General features: G+C 38.1%; 2 protein-coding genes across 4 annotated transcripts; both read right to left on the minus strand.

Annotated features, from left to right (window-relative positions):
- Positions 1-1,827: 1,827 nt before the first annotated feature.
- Positions 1,828-8,391, minus strand: chrna3 (cholinergic receptor, nicotinic, alpha 3). 2 transcript variants are annotated; one of them, XM_082541222.1, is made up of 6 exons: positions 8,249-8,391; positions 7,675-7,814; positions 5,744-5,788; positions 4,250-4,359; positions 2,729-3,929; positions 1,828-2,616 (listed from the first exon to the last, which is right to left on the minus strand). In XM_082541222.1, the coding sequence occupies exons 1-6, from the start codon at positions 8,307-8,309 to the stop codon at positions 2,488-2,490; spliced, it is 1,686 nt and encodes a 561-aa protein (XP_082397348.1). In that variant the 5' UTR covers positions 8,310-8,391; the 3' UTR covers positions 1,828-2,487. The 2 variants fall into 2 exon arrangements, with proteins under 2 accessions (XP_082397348.1, XP_082397349.1); XM_082541223.1 differs by lacking the exon at positions 8,249-8,391 and having other exon boundaries at positions 2,729-3,924; positions 7,675-7,719.
- Positions 8,392-9,039: 648 nt separating this feature from the next.
- On the minus strand, positions 9,040-19,697 carry chrnb4 (cholinergic receptor, nicotinic, beta 4 (neuronal)). 2 transcript variants are annotated; one of them, XM_082540047.1, is made up of 6 exons: positions 19,355-19,697; positions 15,332-15,477; positions 14,397-14,441; positions 14,061-14,170; positions 12,534-13,587; positions 9,040-10,385 (listed from the first exon to the last, which is right to left on the minus strand). In XM_082540047.1, the coding sequence occupies exons 1-6, from the start codon at positions 19,401-19,403 to the stop codon at positions 10,221-10,223; spliced, it is 1,569 nt and encodes a 522-aa protein (XP_082396173.1). In that variant the 5' UTR covers positions 19,404-19,697; the 3' UTR covers positions 9,040-10,220. The 2 variants fall into 2 exon arrangements, with proteins under 2 accessions (XP_082396173.1, XP_082396174.1); XM_082540048.1 differs by lacking the exon at positions 14,397-14,441.
- Between the last annotated feature and the right edge of the window lie 456 nt (positions 19,698-20,153).

The following is a 20,153-nucleotide window of genomic DNA, read 5'->3' on the forward strand; positions in this document are numbered from 1 at the left end:
GCTAACACTATTTCTCTCTTTTTGTCAGATAATTTGCTTCTTCAGTTATCTTACCTTACTCTGATTCTGTATAATAAGTCAGTCTGACGTACTGACAACTATACCTAATACAGGATACTTATCTTCTTTCACTTTTCACTTTGCACTGAGGGAATGCACCCGTCCATTTTCCTCTGCTTATGCAATTTGGTTTGGGTGGGAGTGTAGTGGGGGGTGGAGGCAATGGCAGGGTACACCCTGGACAGGTCAACAGTCTGTCACGGGGCTAACACAGACAAACAGGTGGCAATTTACACTCACACCTCTGGGCAATTTAGGATCACCAGCTAACCTCCACTAACTGTATGTCTTTGACTATGGCACAATGGAGGACATATATATACAATGAAAAGTGAAAATAACTATAGCGATTCAAATGCAATACAATCTCCATAAAAATTTAATCCACAAATTAAGCAAACTAAAAAGCAACCACACACAGAGACACACACGTTAGCTTTTCTGAAGAGTGCACTGGTTGACACTGACTAAAGAAAGATTCTGATCCAGCTGACCAAACTAACTTTGACCAAATCTTTACCTCTGGATTTACAGACAATAATTCAGAGGTAGATAAATAGAGAATAAACTCAAAGAATATTTCTCTTTGCTTTTAATTGCATGTAAATGTTTGTCAATGCCACTTATTTCCTACAAATGCAACCTAAAGTTGTGTGTTTGTATGTGTGTGTGTATGGTGTGGTCATGGTTCCAGTATCCTCACAATTCATAAATGACATTTTCATAGGTTTTACACTTTCTGAATAGCAACCATTTTAAAGGTAAGCAGCAGCTGTTTGTAGTGACTTCAGATGTGTGATCAAATAAAGATATTTTATAGCAACAATCAGAACAAATATATATCCCTTTATAAAACGAACAGGAAGTAATTTGTAGTAACAAAGATTTACCACAGGGTGGCAGTCTTTAAACACAGACTGCACTGCTTGATTTTCAAACCTGAACATCTCCATTAAATTTTATAATGTTTGACAGTTCGATGTGATATCTGGAAGCATAAAGAACCCAACTTAGAATTGTCTGTGGCCTGATTCGATATACTTACTTTAAGAAAGAAGTAAGAATTAGCCTACAATCTTTCTTTAAATGGTGGAGAGTCCCAGGCATTTAAATCCCAGTGGCACCTGCCCCTTATCTTAAAACATGTAGTTATCCTGACTGGGCTTTCATTAAATCAGCAAAGATACACAGGAAAGAATGTCGGACACCAACTAGGGAGAAACAGAATGACAAACAGAACAATATTGTCATCCCTTATATAGCAGCTTTGTCGGAGAAACTGAGGAGGTGTTTTGTTTTGTTTTGTTTTTCCCGAGCACGTCATCCCGGTGCACTTCAAACCCAGCCAATGTTCAAATTTTTGTACAGAGAAGACAGATGGTCTGAAAGAGCAGTGAAAGAGGCCCACAACACAGGGGGTGGCTTACAACACCAACTGTCGGCTACCTACAGGGAAGTTTTGAGATCTCTTCTCAGGTGGCTCAACTCCCACTATCGTCTTGTGCCAGGTGACCCTGGACCATCACGCTAAGAAGACCATCTTATATGTGATACCCTGCAAATGGTTTTACCCAATATTGATGACAATTATTCCAAGTATACTGCCGCAGTGGTGAATTTGATTTTTTCCCCTCCCACTCTACTGTACTAACCTTTGTATGAAGTAAAAAAAAAAAGGTTTGTTTAAAGTTGATTTTTATTGTTAAAAAGCTCAAAGCAAGTACCTGAAATATGTCTATCTATATAGACATATTTCAGGTATAATTACTCACTATTTATCAATCCAAACAAAAATCACAGGTCGATTGCAAAACAGTTCTGTAGACAGTACCTTATGAAGTGCTGCATCCCATTCAAGTCTCATTCTGAGACTGAAGCATTCCACAAGTCATAAAGCCATTTGGCTTGTCTTGACTTCTTGTAGCTGGTTTTATAATAGTCACAAACATTAGCAGAGCTTAACTACATACAGAAGATAAATACAGAAGGATACACAACCACAGAAGTCTGTCACACATGATATTATACATCACTTTAGTGAGACTATTAAGTAAAACAGCCAATCAAAACAAAATATCACAGCTATAGAAAGGTTATGTCATTTTCATGTAATAATGTGCCCCAGTCTTCACTTCTAGTGAAGCTTACCTGTTGAATGATCAGAGTATCTGAGTCTGTGTTGGCTTTGGCTTTGGGAAACATTTAGCATTTTTAAAGACACTTAAACATTTTCAGTTAAAATCACCCTAAATGCAGCCATGTCCTTAGGATTTATGAATCTATGAAGAAAACGAAACACTTCTATTGAAATACCATCAACATTTGTCATGATTTCGACTTGGCTTTGAAACTTTTTCTAAGCATCTGTGAAACATATTCTCGGAATTCAGCAGTCTGCAGTATTAGTATTAGTTTTGTCAAACTGAATCAAATATCTTCCCCAAGTAATAGAGGCTGGAGGAAAAGGCCAGCTGTTCCTAGGATGCACACGAGCACAAAAACCCATAGGAAGATCCTGTCGATAACCATGGCAACATATTTCCAGTCATCTTGAACCTATGAGAGGATCAAGACAAAAACATGTTCAATGTTACAGCAATATTGTAATTCTTTATTTGAAAGCTGTATGACATTAAATGGTTTTAGCCTTGCTTTTTTGAGTACTCACCTCCTTTGCTTCATTCTGTAGTCTCATATTTTCTGCTATGTATTTGACACTCTCAATAGCTTCCCTGACCTCAGGAGAAAGACACAGAAGAGGCATTATTCCTCCGTCCAAAGACTCTGAGCTGGAGCATTGACTCCCCACTCCAACACCCACAGCACTGCCTCCACTCAATGGTCCTAGGCTGCTCAGTCCTCCACTCCCTCCTCCAGAATCTGCAGGCAACTTGCCGGTTCTCTTCTGCCAGCAGCAGTTGCAGCGGCCCTCACAGCACAAGAACCCAGAGCTAGGACATTTGATCGAGTCTCCACCCAAGTTATTGAGATTGGAAAGCTCTGTGTTATTAAAAAGTCTTTGCCGGTTTGTTAAACTTGACACCAAGCTGTTGGCAAGGGCCTGAGGTTTGTGCTGCTTTTGTAGAGTACCTAATGAATGAATGGCGCAGGATTTCGAATGCATCGTCTGAACACTGCCAGCCACAGTCACCTTCTCAGGATCTCTCTCTGGCCTGGTCATGAACATCACCCTGGGCAGCAGTTCAAGAAACACACGCTTTACCCAGCAGGGCATTGTATGTGTCTTCGGGGTGCGGTAGTGGACGTTCAACACAAAAACAGTAATGACAATAGAGAGAGTGACAAAAATCATGGTGAAGAGGAGGTACTCGCCAATCAAGGGTATCACTAGTGAGGTGGAAGGGATGGTCTCTGTGATGACGAGGAGGAAGACGGTCAAAGACAGCAGGACAGAGATGCACAGTGTTACTTTCTCACCACAGTCAGAGGGCAAGTAGAAGACGAGCACTGTGAGGAAGGAGATGAGGAGGCATGGGATGATCATATTGATTGTATAGAAAAGAGGGAGACGACGGATGTACAAAGAGTATGTGATATCAGTGTAGATCTCCTCGCAGCAGTTGTACTTAATATCATGTTTGTAACCAGGTGCATCAATGATCATCCACTCGCCTGTCTCCCAGAAGTCCTTGAGGTTAATAGTTGAGCCAATCAGCACCAAGTCGATCTTGGCTTTGTCATAGGTCCATGAACCAAATTTCATTGTGCAGTTTTGGTAATCAAATGGGAAATATGTGACATCAATCTTGCAGGAGCTCTTAAAGATAGCTGGAGGGATCCAGGTGACATCGCCATTGTAGCGAAGCAGGGCCTTTGTTTTGTCATCAACCTGGAAATCTCCAACTGCGCTGTAGAAAAAGACAAAAGAAGAGTGAGAATGGAACATTGAAAGGAAGGACAGTAAAAGACAACTGAGCCACTGAATACTAACCAGATAGATATAAGCAACTATTGAGTTATGAAAATATCAATTAAAAAGATGCCCTGGGGTTTCAGTAAATGCACCATGTGATGTTATGTATAGCTTCCCTAAGAATCTTCAAAAGAAGAAATGACCCATGCTGAATGAACAATGTAGATCGATAACATTTTGTTACTGTACAGACATCCTTTGCAGCAATAAACAATCAATGAAGACTCTGTGCCAGGTTTTTGTTATTATGCTCACTTGTTGTACAGCACAATGTCTGGCTTCCAAATCCTGTTGGACGGCACTCGGATAAACTCGACGCCTCCGAAATCTTTTGGGTTCCATTTAAGTTTATAGTCATTCCAGATCTGAGAAACAAAGCAGAAAAATTTCTTTTACATAAAAAAAAGTCTGAGAATTAACAGGTATGAGTTTCAGAGTCAATTTGATGCATGTGTAAAGGGGTTTTAAATCAGTTTTCTGGAGATCTGTTTGGTTAGATTAAAGCTTGAAACAGAATGTGACAGTTCAATAATTACCTTCCACCCTGTTCATTCAAAAATGTTTTTAAACATATTTAATCGCTAGAACATATTAGTTACAAAAACATCGGTATGTTAAAGAAACAACTAATACAAAGCAACAGTTGGCGGTATATCAAAAGAACTAGTCTATAGTTGTGTCACAGTAGGATTTTGGCATGAATGGAAATGTCAGTAAGCCAGCATGTATCATAATAAGTATTATAGCCTATCTTTGTGATAAACTATAGTGAAAAACCACAGTGTTAGCCATGGAGGTGCGTGCTGAAAAGTTAAAAAAAGTTAATATAATGAGTCCGAAAATGCTTCCTCCTGGTAATTATCTCTTGTCCGTTTTTATATGCATTTGCTTGTAAAATGCTCCACATAAAATAAAGAAATAATGTCACTATCTCCAAAGGTAGCACATAAACACAAGGATATATAGTACACGTGTGACTTGAATCACACTTTATAGCGTGTTTTATGGATCTTTTGAACACTGCTCATCAGGACGACCAGTGATCCTCATGAGGCTCATGAAGCCAGTACATCAAAGCAACCCCAGAGAGCTGTAAAAAATTTGACTTAATTACAAAAACAGCATGTATCCAGAGTGTATTGCAAGATGGGATGGAGAGCAGGAGAAATGTGTCTCGCCCCTGATGAGTATTTCCCAGAGATATGCTAAAAACAACAGATGAGATTAACATAAGAGAAGCAATGCTCCAGCCCTGAACTCCTAAGAACAATTAAAGCTCAACATTTAGTAGAAGACTGGCTCTGTCACAGATGTGTGCTTGCTCAGTACATGTAAAATTGGAACAGGAGACCCGCCCTACCTCATCTGACTCATTACTAGTTCATTGCACTATGCAGCATTGCAAAAAAAGAAAAATAGCGGATAATCACTGAACTTTCTCTTCCAGATTCACTTTAACTGTACGAACCCATAATGGATGAATATTCCATATTCGGATATTCTAGATTTCTTAACTACTGTCATTGCATTAAAATGCAAATTGGTTATGAAATGTAAGTGCATTCAGTTTATTTGATTTTCTTTGAAAGAAAATATGATCACACGGATCAATGTGTTTAAAAAGCTTCTTCCTATGAATAATTCAACCTGTCAGTCTAGCTCCAAAGAATCACGCATGACAGAAGGTTGGATCTAGACTTGGTGTCCTTGCTCAAGGTCTGTTTGCACAGTCTTGAACAATAAACTTACATGTCTCAGCCACAAATTGGTCTCCATGATCTGATTGACTTCATCCTGAGAAGAGGGTAGAAGATAATAGATAATGAGGACACTGAAGCAAAGAAAACTAAGTACATGTTATTAATAAAGTTAAAACAGTAATAATAACTGTCACAGGCAATCATCCAATTCACTGCTGAGATTTTTGTCTGTGCTTCTGTAGCATCAGCGCAAAAGGTTTCAGAGATCTGCACCTGAGTCCTGCATGCCTGGAGCATAATACACATGACAGCTGGGGCTTGTAGGTCGCAGCCTTTAACTTTTTTTTTTTTTACTAGCAATTCAGTGATACAGCTGGAGCAGAGGGACTAAAGATGGGAGACAAAACAACTGAGGGTCAGATTTCTGTGTGACTTAGACCGTGAATGAACCAATCTCATGACTGAGCGCAAACATTAACCATTCATGTGACCATCTTGTATCCAGAATAGCTCTTAGATTCAATGGTTGACAGAAGGCTTTAGCTTAACCTCTTCTGAATATCTTTGGGAGAACAGTTATTTCATGTCACTTGGATAGATAAGACACACACTCTGTGGTTCATAATTAAATCACTCAAAATCCTAAAAGACGCAAAATAATTTTTTGTAGTCAAAATCAGATGATTAAATTAATATTTGCAGATTTTGTTTTAACAAGGATGCAGAACTGAATGTTGGCTGTAGATCATATACTACATCTACTATCTTTAGCAGAACAGCCTCTGAGACCAAAATGCACATTGCCATTACCAAGTGATCATGTGGTTTGATCCCTGATTGTGAGATAATGTTAGTTTGCCCAGCCCATAAGGTATTGATGCTCTAAATTAGCTCATATAGCCATGTTGGAGTTGTTGAAGGTGAACCAAATGCTTCTGAGTTTGGAGCACCAGGTGTGCAGAGGGAATAACAGTCATCCATCAGCACTCTAGCTTGGCTTGCTACTTTAAATGAGTTAAGGATCATGTAACAAAATATCTCTCTCTCCATATCATCATTGTCTGATCAGACAGATCTTTAATATTTATTTAGATCCTTTGAAAAAATAAAAACACCTTGTTTGCACAGAGGCAAAAGAAGATGCATAAGGTGTCACCTGATGGTTACTAGTTTATACACAGTGAAATACTGTTACCTGTTTTTGACCGGCATTTTCTTTCTGTTAGACCATTATAGCACCAAAGTATTGTTTGACATAAAGGGTTAAAAGAGAGCAATGGTGCAATAAGGGTAACAATAAAAGAAAAAAGAGGCAAACACTAAAAAAACATATTCCTTAAAAAAGCAAATAAATAGTACATTCTGTATTTCCAAACAATTTATTGTGTGAATGAAGCTGTATTGCTTGCCAAACAGTCCTTTGCTATGCTTATTAACACCACCTGCGCTCAACCTGTCTGCGTCAAGTGACACAGTCGTCTGTCTGGAACGGCAGTCTGCAGTCAACAAACTCTAGCAGAGAAATCTAGGAGTGCCCATCTGAAGTGGCAGTGACTGAGTGATAGGGGGTGCCTGAGAGGTACTCAGACAGCTGACATTTCCCACCTTGTCTTGGCCAGAAAAACAGCCCAATTGTCCGCCCTTTCATCTAGGTCCCAGGAGCTACTGTGTAACGTGAGAGGGTATCTCAAGCTTATGATACGGTGTCTAAATTACCACCTTCCCCTAAATTTTGTTTCAGTAAAAGTCTGCAAAGCAGCACACAAACTATATCTTTGAGATGTAAAAACACAAGTTTTAAGCCTTGTATACACACAGATCTTCTACAATTTCTACTCTTTATAGGCAAGAGTAATCTAAGGTCATGTTTATTAAGCAGAGTGATATTTGTTTTATAGAGGTGAAATAGCTGCCCCATAAATCACAAACACTCCGGGCATCAGCTCCGACACTGAGGAAAAACATTTTCTTGCTACTTACCACTTTGACCAGCTGTGACATGGACACCTCAAACTGCACAATGACTGGATCAGATACATTTTCCACCGGCCGTATATACTGGTTGTAGTTGGAAAATATCCCAGAGAAGAGCTTATGCTCTGCATCTGAACATGTGCCTCCTGGACAGGAGCACAATGTCAGCCATGGGAATCTCACTGCATATTTAAATGATTATACAGTTTAACTGTGATCTATTTTTTTTCTGCTTTACCATTTACCACCCAAAGTAGAACTCTAAATTTGACAGTTTCACAACCTTTTTTGTCATTTTTTAATTTCAAGTTCTTTTCTTTCTAACTTGAGTGATTTGGCATCATTCTTAACACAGTATGTCTCTTACAGAGAACAGCAACTACATCAACATATTACTGTTATCCTGATTGTATAAGATTAAGGATTTGAACACATGCATGATTCCTTGATGCGCTGCATTAAATTTTACATAACCCAATAGACGTAGCCTTCAAAAATAATTAGATCTATTGCTTTTTTTTTTTTTTTTACATTTCCCTAAAGCAACAAGTAGATTTCATGCTACCAGCTTCTTACTCACCTGACAGAAGACACAGAAAGAAAGCACAGGGACCAGATAAGAAGTGAAACCTGGTTTTCATCCTGTTCAAATTGACAAATGCCAGATAATTCCAGGGTCAGCTGCAGCAACGATCCACGGAGCACACAGGAGGAAAGTGGAGGAATAAGAGCTCGTCCGCATCACCCGACAGAACGAGCGAGCAGAGGGAGCGAGCGAGTGAGGGAGGCAGAGCCACACTGAGGCATACAACCAGTCACAGTCAGGAGCCATGCACTGCAAAAATAATAATACAAAATATGCAGAATATGGGGACTTAATCGGGTAAACGGGGGTAAAATGTTGAGTGGTGCAAATCTTTCACCTCCAGTCACACCATTGGATGGTCAGCTTCCCAAGACTTAACAGCCATTGTCCTTCATATCTGACACACAGTCACATCACCCCAAACAGCTATATAACAGATAAAACTGAAATGATCTCTCTGGAAATATGTGTATTTATTTATTCCATGAGTGGACTGCAGTGTATTAAATCCTCTTGGGAGACACAAGCATTAAAATAAATACTCTGCTAAATATATTTGCATATGTATCCTGGGAATGATTGTTGAAAACAAAACTCCTTTTGGTCTGAACCAGAAGAAATATTTTTTATGGATATGTGCCGTGGAATTGCAACATCCTGCTTCAATAATAAATGGAAGTTAACAGGCGCATGAAAAAAACAGTTAACCATTTGGAAAAACTGTAAACTAAGATTAAAATAAAGCCAGTCGATCCATAAACACAGATGTTTATTGCTATCTCTTGATTTACATGCATGGCTCACAAAATACCCAAAGTCTGCAGAACCTTTAATGAGCACACTCAGCACTGTTTAGTGAGCTGTAAGCATTGTGTCGTTTCATTTGTGTGTTAGTGTAGGTTGCGTTTGTCTGCTTTGTTTTATTCCATTTATGTGTGTGCTTACAATTGCCCATCTGTAAAAAATGAGCACTTATCAAAGATTTGGTGCTTTTAGTGTCAATGCACAAATGAGCCTTCATATTACTGCAGCATGAAACAAACAAATTCTAGAGTATCTGTTTTTTTCTTTTCTTTTTTTTGTTTTGTTTTGTTTATTTAGACCCTTGATATATATATAAATTTAGGAGAAATAGTTACTAACAGTTACATGTCAGTGATATGGAATGGCTATGGAAAGTACTCAACCTTAAAACACCGCAATAAAGACCAGCTCTAAAAGTTTTGTTGTGTCAGTATTTTTTGCGTTGTCTTGCTTTTTTTTTTTTGCACTGAGAGTGAACAACTGTTTTATCTATATGATAAACCATCCTAACTGGCTCACCCTAAATGAACACATTGGCTCTGATCTTTATCACCAGCAGTACAGATTAAATAAGCACATTGGCAAAACCCTGACATCTTTAAGACTTTATAGGCAATTTCATGCATTTAATCAAACTAAAAGAGCACACAGCTCTTCATTGTATTTCAGTGACACAGTAACACAGATGACAGGTCACACTACATCTGAGAGCAGTCATACAGTATATTTATCACATTATGTATATTACTGCAACAGTTCAGCATACTTCAGTGCAGTGAAAGCTACACCCATCCTTTGAAGAAACAGCAGCCTCAGTGAATGATGCTGCATTTTAACATATGCAAATGTAACTATTCCTTAACATATTGGGTGATTTACTGTTTTAGGGCATATTGTTTTAAATACTATATGATAATAAGTGGCTTTTATTTATTTTGTACCATACCTTACATGTTTACAAGTACTTTATCAAACCCTCTGGGTACGATTTGGCACAGACGACATTGTATCAGTGATTCTGTTACCTGCCAGCACAGTGCTAAGCAAAAACTAAAAAGACATCAAAACTTTTACAAGCCTCTATACCCTCATACATAATATTGTCCTAATAGCACAGTTTCTTATGAAAACCCTGAAGTAGCTCAGTCTTTCTGTATGAGGATCAAATGCGAGGAATGTCCGAACTGGGCACATGGTTGGCAACAATCTGACTCTGGAAAAGAGGCTGGAGAAACAGGCCCAGGGTTCCCACCACACACACTATCACAAAGATCCACAGAAACAGACGATCCACTACCATGGCCACATACTTCCAGTCCTCTATAACCTGCAAAAACACAGAAATCAATAAAATAATTTCAGTTAGTCAATGTACATGGTTCTTCATGCTGATATTTTTTTCAAAGTATAATATTGCAGAGCAGTAAGATTAATTAATACTGTTAGAACGTGTTGAAATATAGAAACCAAATGAAGACAATAAATAAAAAAGCAAATGCTTGTTAGTTTTAATGGGAACACATAATATTCTATAAAACGTTTCTTCATGCATTTCATGGAACAAGGCAAAACCCTTAAAGGATCGGTCTCCATAGTGCTGCATTCTGTACATTGGAATATCTATTGACCCTTTCACCTCATCATCAGTGCTGTCTGTAGTGGTTCTTGAAACGAGCTATTTCTCATTCCTGGTTTCCTCCCTATTGATCTGTTATTGATTTGCTGGTATCTATTGATTTGAAGGGAGAAAGTGAATGATAAAATCAAAATCTGCCTTCAGTTTGGTGAGTTACAGCCACTACTTAGGGTTAGTAGTTTTCCCTCCTACACCTCAAGCGCCCTGGAGTGTGAGGAAAATGTTATAATTTGAGTACAAATGGCTGTGACCCAGTTTATTGTGACCAGGCTACGTGCTGGCATCTGACACCTGATATATTATATATAACAACAACAACTAAAATAGTTCCATATTCTGTTTACCTCACCTAATGAATGAAGTGGAGGTAGACTGCAATTAACTTCATAATAAATGTGGTTGAACTAACGTTATTTCCCTAGGCAAAACTGGTGATAGCAATAATGGCACTGTAGACAGATTGATGGTGATGCTATTCCCACAACAGAGGCCCATCAGGACCATCATATTATTCCAATAAAGAGAATAACAAATGCATGAGTCTTTCTATCACATGAAATCTAAGCATCCACTTCACATACACAGATTAGTATAAACTAAACTTATAAAGTTATATTTATCTGCATGTAAATTCTGTGTCATTTGTTTCAAAAGTAACACGCATATGTGGACTGTCAGAAATGTCACCTTTATATCACTCTTTTTGTTAGCATTATAAACCCATTCTGTGAACAGATCAATATCTAGATAGGTTAGCTTAGTTAGTCAGCAATTGGATTTGTGAGTTCTACGCCTGCATTATGATTTATGGTGCATGTTTTTTCACCTTTTTACTCTCTTGATTAAGAATGTTTTGAAAAAAGGACAATATAAAGCTCTTCTAGATGCCGACAACAAAGACGCTCAGCTGGTTATTAAATGCTGAAATATTAGCAGACTCGAAACAAAAACTCAACTCAGTTAAAAACATCACATTCCGTTGAGCACCCACATCTGTCAAGTTTCTCCACAGGTTGCCTTGTCACTGTGTTGCACTGTTGTTGCTCGTGACATCTTTACAGCACACAGCTTATAACCGATTGTCTCTTTTATGATATTAACATATGCAACCAGAGTAAACTTAAAAACTGCACCTTATTAGTAAATTTCTTTGCAGGTAGATATTTAAACTTTAGGGCCCAAGTTGTTTACTTCTGCTGCCACACATGGTAAGCTAAGCTAATTGCCTTCTGGGTCCAGCCCAAATGTTAAACTCTGGGGATTTTAAAGAAAAATCTAATAAGATCCCAAATGCACAAGTTTAGAGCAAAAACTATGCTTACAGTCTGGACCCAAAATAATTGGTCTCTGTCGCTGGCTAAGTTATGAGTCCATGACAAAGTATTTTCTGTATTTTTTTTAATAATTCATCAGGTTAAGTTTATAAAGTTTGCATTCTAATGGGGGAGGCCTTTGAGTAACAGTTGGATTGCCAATACATACAGTAACTGACAGCAGACGTCTGCTAGGCTTCACCTGAGTTAAGCTGAGACATTGAACTTGATCTTTTGTGTTAGAGCCTTGTTGATCCTTTTTAATTACACTATCATGACTCTTAATTGTACAAGGAAAATATCTTTTTATATAAATGGTAAGACAGCTGTAGAACTGGCAAGTACTAAGCATGCTTATGCTTAATATTTTAAGGCTCACAGGGGACTGCACAATACACACTCAAAACCCAAACGAGTTATACTGTATACGTACTGCTATAGTAACAAATATTAAAATAGCTACAGTCACTATATAGAATATGAAATAATAGCCAGGTGAAATATGTGCTACAAAAAGTATACATACACTCTGATCATCATCATCTCCCATCATGTGTTCAGCCACAAAGCACACCCCATTCACTGCCTCCTGGATATCAGCAGCCCAGTCTGAGTTGTCCCTGTGTTGGAAGTCCTGGGTGGATGTGAAACTAGTGGGAAGGAAATCAGTAGAGCGCTGGTCTCCCTTCCTATAGGAGTGACTGTATCCTGCTGGAGGAGTTATATTTTTGTGTCCTGGTGTAGAGAAGGCAGAGTCTGAAGACAGCAGCGCAGAAGCTGACATGGTGATATCTGCCTTGGATGCAACTGGATATCCCAAGCCCAAAATGGTTCTTTTAGCTCTTAAGCATCGATGCTGACGCAATCTTTGGCGTGCAGATTTGTTATGAGGGCGCCTCATGAAGAGTAAAGCAGGCAATTTCTCAAGAAATATCAGCTTGACCCAAGAAGGCATGGTATGGGTGCTAGGAGAGCGGTGGTGCACGTTGAGCACGCACACACTGGTGATGATGGAGAAGGTCACCAGGACCATGGTGAACATCAGGTACTTGCCAATCAGGGGAACATCTAATGATGTTGGAGGAACAATCTTTGAGATTAAAAGCAGGAACACGGTGAGGGCCAGAAGTACAGAAATGCACAGGGTCATCTTCTCGCCACAGTCTGAAGGCAAGTAGAAGACTAGAATGGCCAAAGAGGTGATCAAAACACATGGAATGATGAGGTTTATGGTGTAAAAAAGAGGCTTCCTCTTAATGATAAAGTCATATGTCAGATCCACATAAGTGGGATCCAGAGGGTTGACAGTCCGTCTCCCTGGCAGAGCTAAGATATCCCACTCTCCACTGGGAGTAAAATCATCCATACTAGCCATCTCAGACTTTAAGATCAGGTCAATCTCTGTATGGTCATATGTCCAAGATCTGAACTTGAGAGTGCAGTTCTGCTGGTCAAAGGGAAAATGTTTGACTTCGATTTTACAGGCGCTTTTATAGATAGCCGGAGGAAGCCATTCGATGCTGCCGTTGAAAAGGACGATGACATTAGTGAACACCGTTACCTCATAGGTTCCGTCAGCACTATGAGAAAGAGAGGAAATAGAAATAAAACAGCATATAAATTGGCCTTTAAAGCTATCATTATCAAAATTATAGAAATTTACGGTAAAGCTATTTTTAATAATGTGTAATAGTGGCATTAATTATTTTTAATAAGAAGATAATTGTTAAAGATTCAGTTAATCACTAAAGCAAATGCATAGACATTCATTAATGCAGACAGCTGGTAAATATATTGATAGAGGACAGAAACCAGGAGGGTGAAAACATGAAATATAACTTACTCTATGATATGACTGACTTTTCACTTTTTTTCATTTTATTTATTCATTTTACAATAACGCTGTTACAGTTCCATCCAAAATGTTTGATAAGGGCATCAGAGGATATTTACAAATATTTTACAAATTAATAATATCTTTTTTATTTAACACCAGCAATGTGCAGACAGAAACTCTCTTCAAAATACAAACTGAGAAGTCAGCCGAGCTTACTTGTTGTACAGGACAATATCCGGAAGCCACACATGTCTGGAGGGAATGCGCAGTTTGACAATACCTTCATACTGTGCAGGATCCCATGACAACCTGTAGTCCACCCAGTGCTGGAGAGACAGAGGGACCCAACCATTCAGTGCACTTTCCCAATAGCAGTTCATTTATAATTACATGCTACATTATCTGTAAATTATGTTTGGGGCACAATTACAGAAGCGGTTTGTTCCACATAGAGAGAGGAAGAATGGATACGGATACGATTCAAGTTCAAGATGAAGGACATTTAACACACATTCTCACTCAGTACAAAACAAAATGCTTCATCACACCTACCTGAGTGAGCCAAACATTTGTGGTCATGATCTGTTCCCTTTCATTCTGAAAATGAAATATTAGGGGGAAATTACCTATATTGGTAATACAAGTTTAAGACCCAGACACTGGCCCTAGAGAAGTAGGAACTCGTGTCTGACATTTACTCTTTTTATATTTTTGTTCTAGTTAATTAAAACATGAAGAGCTGAAGACCTATTGGGGTATATTAATGTTTAAACAAAAACTGGAAATTATATGCTTCTGCAATTTTATTTAAAAAATAAAAATAAGTCCTATACTGATTTGAGTCATGGTTGGACCTTCCTGTTTACTGTCATGTTTACTCTGGTTAAAAGTAACCTTTAAAAAAAGAACTGCACTGCACAAGAACACTCCTTTCATCTCAGATTGCTTGTTAACATGTTTTTGATTGCACTGTCATCAAACTGCCGTGACATACACTTCCAATAAAGTGACACCAAATGGTAATTACCCCAAGGGGTACAATGCAAACTCATAAACAGAAGCTGTGAACGAGCCTTGCTACTTTAGTCTGCAGCTGGGAGGACCCTCCACTGTAATTCAGAGAAGAGCCTCTATCACTGTGGCCAAAACAGTTTTATGGCCCCTTTTAATCCAATGTGCTGAAGTTTCAATCTGGACATGACAGAGGCAGAGATCACGGCTGACCAGATCTATCCTCAGCTTCATCCATCCATTTAGAGCTATGGCTCTTCAGCAGAGCTTGCTCTTTAATTAACTACTTCCTCGAAGCTCTTTTTTTTTGTCTCTTGCTGTGTGCTTTCTATTACCCGCCATCTTTCACACTTAATTTCTCTTTATATCCTGTTGTGTCACCATCACAAAGTCTCTAACAAAAAAACATAGAAATATACATAGAAATGTAAATAAGTATACATACTTCTTAACAATGGGCAAGAGTACACACTTACCACACTGATGAGCTGAGCCAGAGACACTTGCAGCTTTACTGTGACTCTCTCGGTTCTGTTGACAGCTGGGCGAATGAGGGGATTGTAGCGATCTTTTCCCAGCAGCCAGTTCATGAGCCGCTCTTCGGAGTCAGCGCTGCGGCTACCTGGTGACATCACACTTTTCTTCAACATTTATGTACACACATCCACCTCACCTCTGTCCAGACAACTTAATCCCAATAAAATGGAGAGACTATAATCTCAAACAGAGATTGGAAAACAATCTTTAACAGCTTTAGATCAATAATAAAGAGGAATGAATGAGATCACATTTTTTAAATACATATATTTTATATAGATATATTACATTATAAATAATCTCCAATATACAGTGTAATACACAAATCAGTTAAAGACAAAATACCTTATTTAAATACAACAGAAAAAAATCAAGACCACATTAAACAAGGTAGTAGGAAATGGGCATTTTAGGTGAAAAGAGAGATTCATTTTTCTCTATTATTGTTGTACTTTCAGTGTACAGTATTTAGAAACAAAACTTTTATTTTAAAAAAAAGTGTAAATCGAAAGATTTCTTTTAAAACTGTGTTAAAAGCTTGTATTATTAAGTTTGTTAGGTTTCTATAAAACCTCATACATGAAAGCTACACTATTTAATGGGAAGTTGAAGATTAGGGATGTGATTGGTTTTGTGTTTTTAGTAAAAATGCTTGAACTGATGGTGCCACAATACACAATCTACCACCCTGGCATGAACACACTTACTATATATACTGTTAGATACCTTCCAGCTTTAACACTAAATTTTGGTAAAAGAGAATACTCATCTAACCATACTCCTGTTTTGTTTTGTTGTTTTGTTTTTTTGTTTTTTTGTTTTTTTTTTTGGGGGGGGGGGGGGGGGGTTGGATTAACATGATTTAAGTACTTGCTTAATCTCTGAAATTCTAAGCGAGATAAATGAGGATTGCTTCAGTCACACTGCTTGTTTAGTTTTTAAGGAAGGTAGAATTACACATCTGTGGGTTTGCTTTAAGCAAACATGAAGCAAAAGCACAATTATTAACACCCAAATATGTAAACTAGGAAGGTTGTGGGTTACTGGAAATTACATAAAAATGTCACAAAGTCCCAAAAAGTCATTTCCCAAAAAGGTAATTACATTTTGTAGAAGGGCAGATATTTTCACAACATGTTAATAACTGTGCTTTTGTAACAGCTTTGCTTAAAGCAAACCACAAATCTGTATTTTAAGTAAAAATAAACTATGAATTCCAACACATGAACTCAGCCTTCTCTCCTATTCCTGATAAATAATGTCTAAGTAAAGTGTGAAGGCAAGGCTGATTAAAACAGATGGTCAGTTCTCTTCTGAAGCAGAGCAGATACGTGTAATACTACCTCGTCTATTTCCTTTACTTGCAGCTGGTTATTGATGTCCCCACAAGGTTTGGAGTTGCTGACTTGACTTATGTGTGGCGAATGCTCTAGTAAAGCAAGACTTGTACTAATGTGCTCATTGAAGAAAACTTGTTACTTTTATCACTAACTACAAGGGCAAAATTCAAGGTTCAAATAGTAAATCTTTGCATTGATTTTTCATAAAATGTAGTCAGATATTCATAAAAGCCACAAAAATATATCTGCCTAAACTGATAGCTTTCAATGGCTGGTAATTCATCGAACACACTGACTAATCATTAACATTCAGGGCTAGAAAAAGTATTTGCACTTCTGTGCTGATTACTTCTTCTAAGGCTTATTGGGAGTTCGGTTTTTCACAGCACTTTAGAAGACGCATTATAGGGATACACAAAGCTGGAAAGGCTACAAAAGCTGTTCTAAAGACCTGAGCATTCAGTTATTGACAGTTAGATAAATGCTCTACAAATGGTATTCTCCTTAGGAGATCCTAAGGAGCAAAGATCACACCAAATGTGAAAAAACAGTAGCAGCAAAAAAATCAATAAAATCTCGAATGAAAGACTGCCACACTAGTCTTAAAATAATAAAAAAACAGTTTTAAAACTTTACACCTCTTAACAAGATGGCAGACACTTATCTGGAAATTTAACTGACACAACGTCGCCAATGAGAGCAATGAGACAAAGTTTAAATTTTCTTTGGAGGAAAAAATGTGCACCACATCATGGTGGAACACTTCATGATTTGGGATTTCTTTGTTATCCTGTTCCAGTTCAACATTTTTAGGTGAATGTCAGGGCAGCAGTTCATGACCTGAAACTCAGTGTGGGTAATGCAACAAGACAATGAGCCTAAAACAGAATGATGGGGAAAAAAATCCATATTTTGGAATTGTAAAATCAAAGCCCTGACCCGACCTTAATCCAACTGAGATGCTGAGGGCTGACCTAACAAGGGCTGTTAAAACATCCTAGAAACACAGCTGCACTAAACAGCACTGTAGTGACATATTGTCCAAAATTCCTCTCAAAAGTCTCATAAACAGGTATAGGAACATCTAATTAGGGTCATTTTTGTTAACCTAAATTGCAAATAAACAGATAGACCTGTAGAAAAGATTTAGGTATATGTCTCGTAAAAAATTACTAATAAATAAGCCCACTTTTACACTTTTCTTATGCAATATTATTCTAAGAATTAAGTATAAATTAATTGACTTTTGTCCTGAAAATTCAGAAAGTCTCTTGCTGTTGTTACATGATGTGTTTAATAAAGATACTGAGAGCACAAGGGTACATGGTTTATTAGTTTAGGCACTTTATGTGTAGCCAGTTCAGCAATCCTGATAATTTCAGACTTTTTCTTGCAGCTACATGTGATGATGGTGTGCGGTTTTAGAAACAGTATCCAGCTGTGTGTGTCATCATCAACTCACAGACTCCTGCAGCTTTGCGAGGTGTGGCGTAATATCAGTCTATCCCCCACAGGTCAGTAAATAATGCCATGACTGTGCCTTTATCAGACACTCACCAAGATCCTATTCACCACAGCAGGACTTCCATACCACCACTGAGCAGATGGTATGTCGTTCAAAGTTCTTGGAAGCCAGACTCAAACAAGTTCCCTCTTCCTCAGACCTAAAGACTGCTTGAGCCAGACCAACTGTAGGCAGCTGCTGTGAATAGCATCTAAAGTGTATATGTGCATGCAGGTTTAATATGGGAAATTAATAGTGTTGACGCTACACTGATTGAAAATGAGGTCAGGCATGTTAAACAAATTTGTAAGCTGTTTTGGAGTTGATAAAGGTCATTTGGTGCAGCACACCTTTAAAACCCATTATTTTACATTGTAATGGAGTTGGAACCTTGATCTAATCAGTTTAAAAACTACAGCAACAACAAAACGGAGAGCCAAAGATAGCTGCGGTTTATATACTATTAGATATGACATAATATACTAATATGATATAAATGGCAAAAAAAAAAAAAGGGGGGGGGGGGGGCATTTTATTTCTTGGACACACTTGAAGAATTATCTCATAAATGCAATAATATGGCGCCAAATCCTGTAACATAAAGTGTGAACCAAAAATGTTCGCTAACTAATTGTTTCCTAAATTGTCTGATGTTATAAATGTTGTTTTGTTTTATTTTGTTTTGGGGTTTTTTTGTTTGTTTTTTTTTAAAACATGGATGGTACTGGTTGTGACCCGAAACCAGATATTTTAAAACAGATAGATAGATAGATAGATAGATAGATAGATAGATAGATAGATAGATAGATAGATAGATAGATAGATAGATAGATAGATAGATAGATAGATAGATTCATATCATATTTCAGCTACATTTAAAAAGCTTAGCTATCTATGTCTTCTACAGAAATATTGGTTTTTAAAAAAATAATTAAAAGGTGAGTTGAAAATAGCCTAAACGAGCTTATGCATTGAAAATTCTACTTTTGGACAATAAAAGCATACATTCTTTTGTAGTTTCCTCAACATGGAGATACATTTGGCGGTGACGCATACACAGTACCAAATGTTAGAAATATTTTAAATTGCTACTTAAATGAAAGGGGAAACACACTTACAGTGAATCAAAGGCAGAAGATAAGCGAGGATCGAGAGTGCGCGACTCATGTTTACGGTACCATCTGGTCCGTCGTCAGTGATGAAGACTCAAAGCTGCGCTGTTCCGTAGCAAAGCTTTCGGACATGCCGGATTCTACAAGCGTGAGATTTAGTCACTTTATCATCACAGCGCGGTGTCTCCTGTCACATAGTGAAGTTCTTTCGTAACAATCCAGCTTTGAAATCCACTGAAGCCCCCATTTGGGACCACATCGGCAACCAGGACTTTGCCCTCCGCCAAAAAGGAGCAACCTGCTCTAGTGCGCTGCTGCTCTCACTTGCAACTCATCCAGATCTGTCCTGTGCCGCTGCCTGTAACCGATCTGTGATCAGTTAGTTCAAGTTTACACCAGCTCTGGAGCGATTTCAGATAATAGGTAATTAGAGGGCAGTTATATTGAACCAGTAATGTCAGCATAACGACCCAAATGTATTTATTTAATCTCTGTTTCACCTGTGCCCTAATTAGGCTCCATGATAGTCAGTATCTCCGCGAACTACAGGAAAAACATTCTCAAAGAAACCTTTTTTTCATCTTTTAAAGATTAAAGCTTTTCCACAGACAGCAGCATGAGGGGGAAATAGGCTGATTTCAGCATTCACACCTATGTGACTAACAGCACTAATCAAGCACCAGTCTCAGTAATATTTTCTCAAGCATCCAACTACAGATGTTGATATTTTGGACTTAATACTCTTCCAGACCCGCGACATAATTTGACAGTGTCGGTGTCTTGGGATCATTTGCTGACTTCGCGC

This window comes from Aulonocara stuartgranti (assembly GCF_965226115.1).
Source record: "Aulonocara stuartgranti genome assembly, chromosome: 1".
NCBI lineage: Eukaryota > Metazoa > Chordata > Actinopteri > Cichliformes > Cichlidae > Aulonocara > Aulonocara stuartgranti.

Coding starts and splice junctions, on each gene's coding strand:
- chrna3 (XM_082541222.1), bottom strand. CDS start 8,309: ATGAAAACCAGGTTTCACTTCTTATCTGGTCCCTGTGCTTTCTTTCTG. Junction 5,789..7,674: donor TGTCACAGCTGGTCAAAGTG/GTAAGTAGCAAG, acceptor CCCTCTTCTCAG/GATGAAGTCAATCAGATCAT. Junction 4,360..5,743: donor CCAATTTGTGGCTGAGACAT/GTAAGTTTATTG, acceptor TTTGTTTCTCAG/ATCTGGAATGACTATAAACT.
- chrnb4 (XM_082540047.1), bottom strand. CDS start 19,403: ATGAGTCGCGCACTCTCGATCCTCGCTTATCTTCTGCCTTTGATTCAC. Junction 13,588..14,060: donor GATATTGTCCTGTACAACAA/GTAAGCTCGGCT, acceptor TCTTTCTCATAG/TGCTGACGGAACCTATGAGG. Junction 10,386..12,533: donor GAGATGATGATGATCAGAGT/GTATGTATACTT, acceptor GTGTTTTTGCAG/GTTATAGAGGACTGGAAGTA.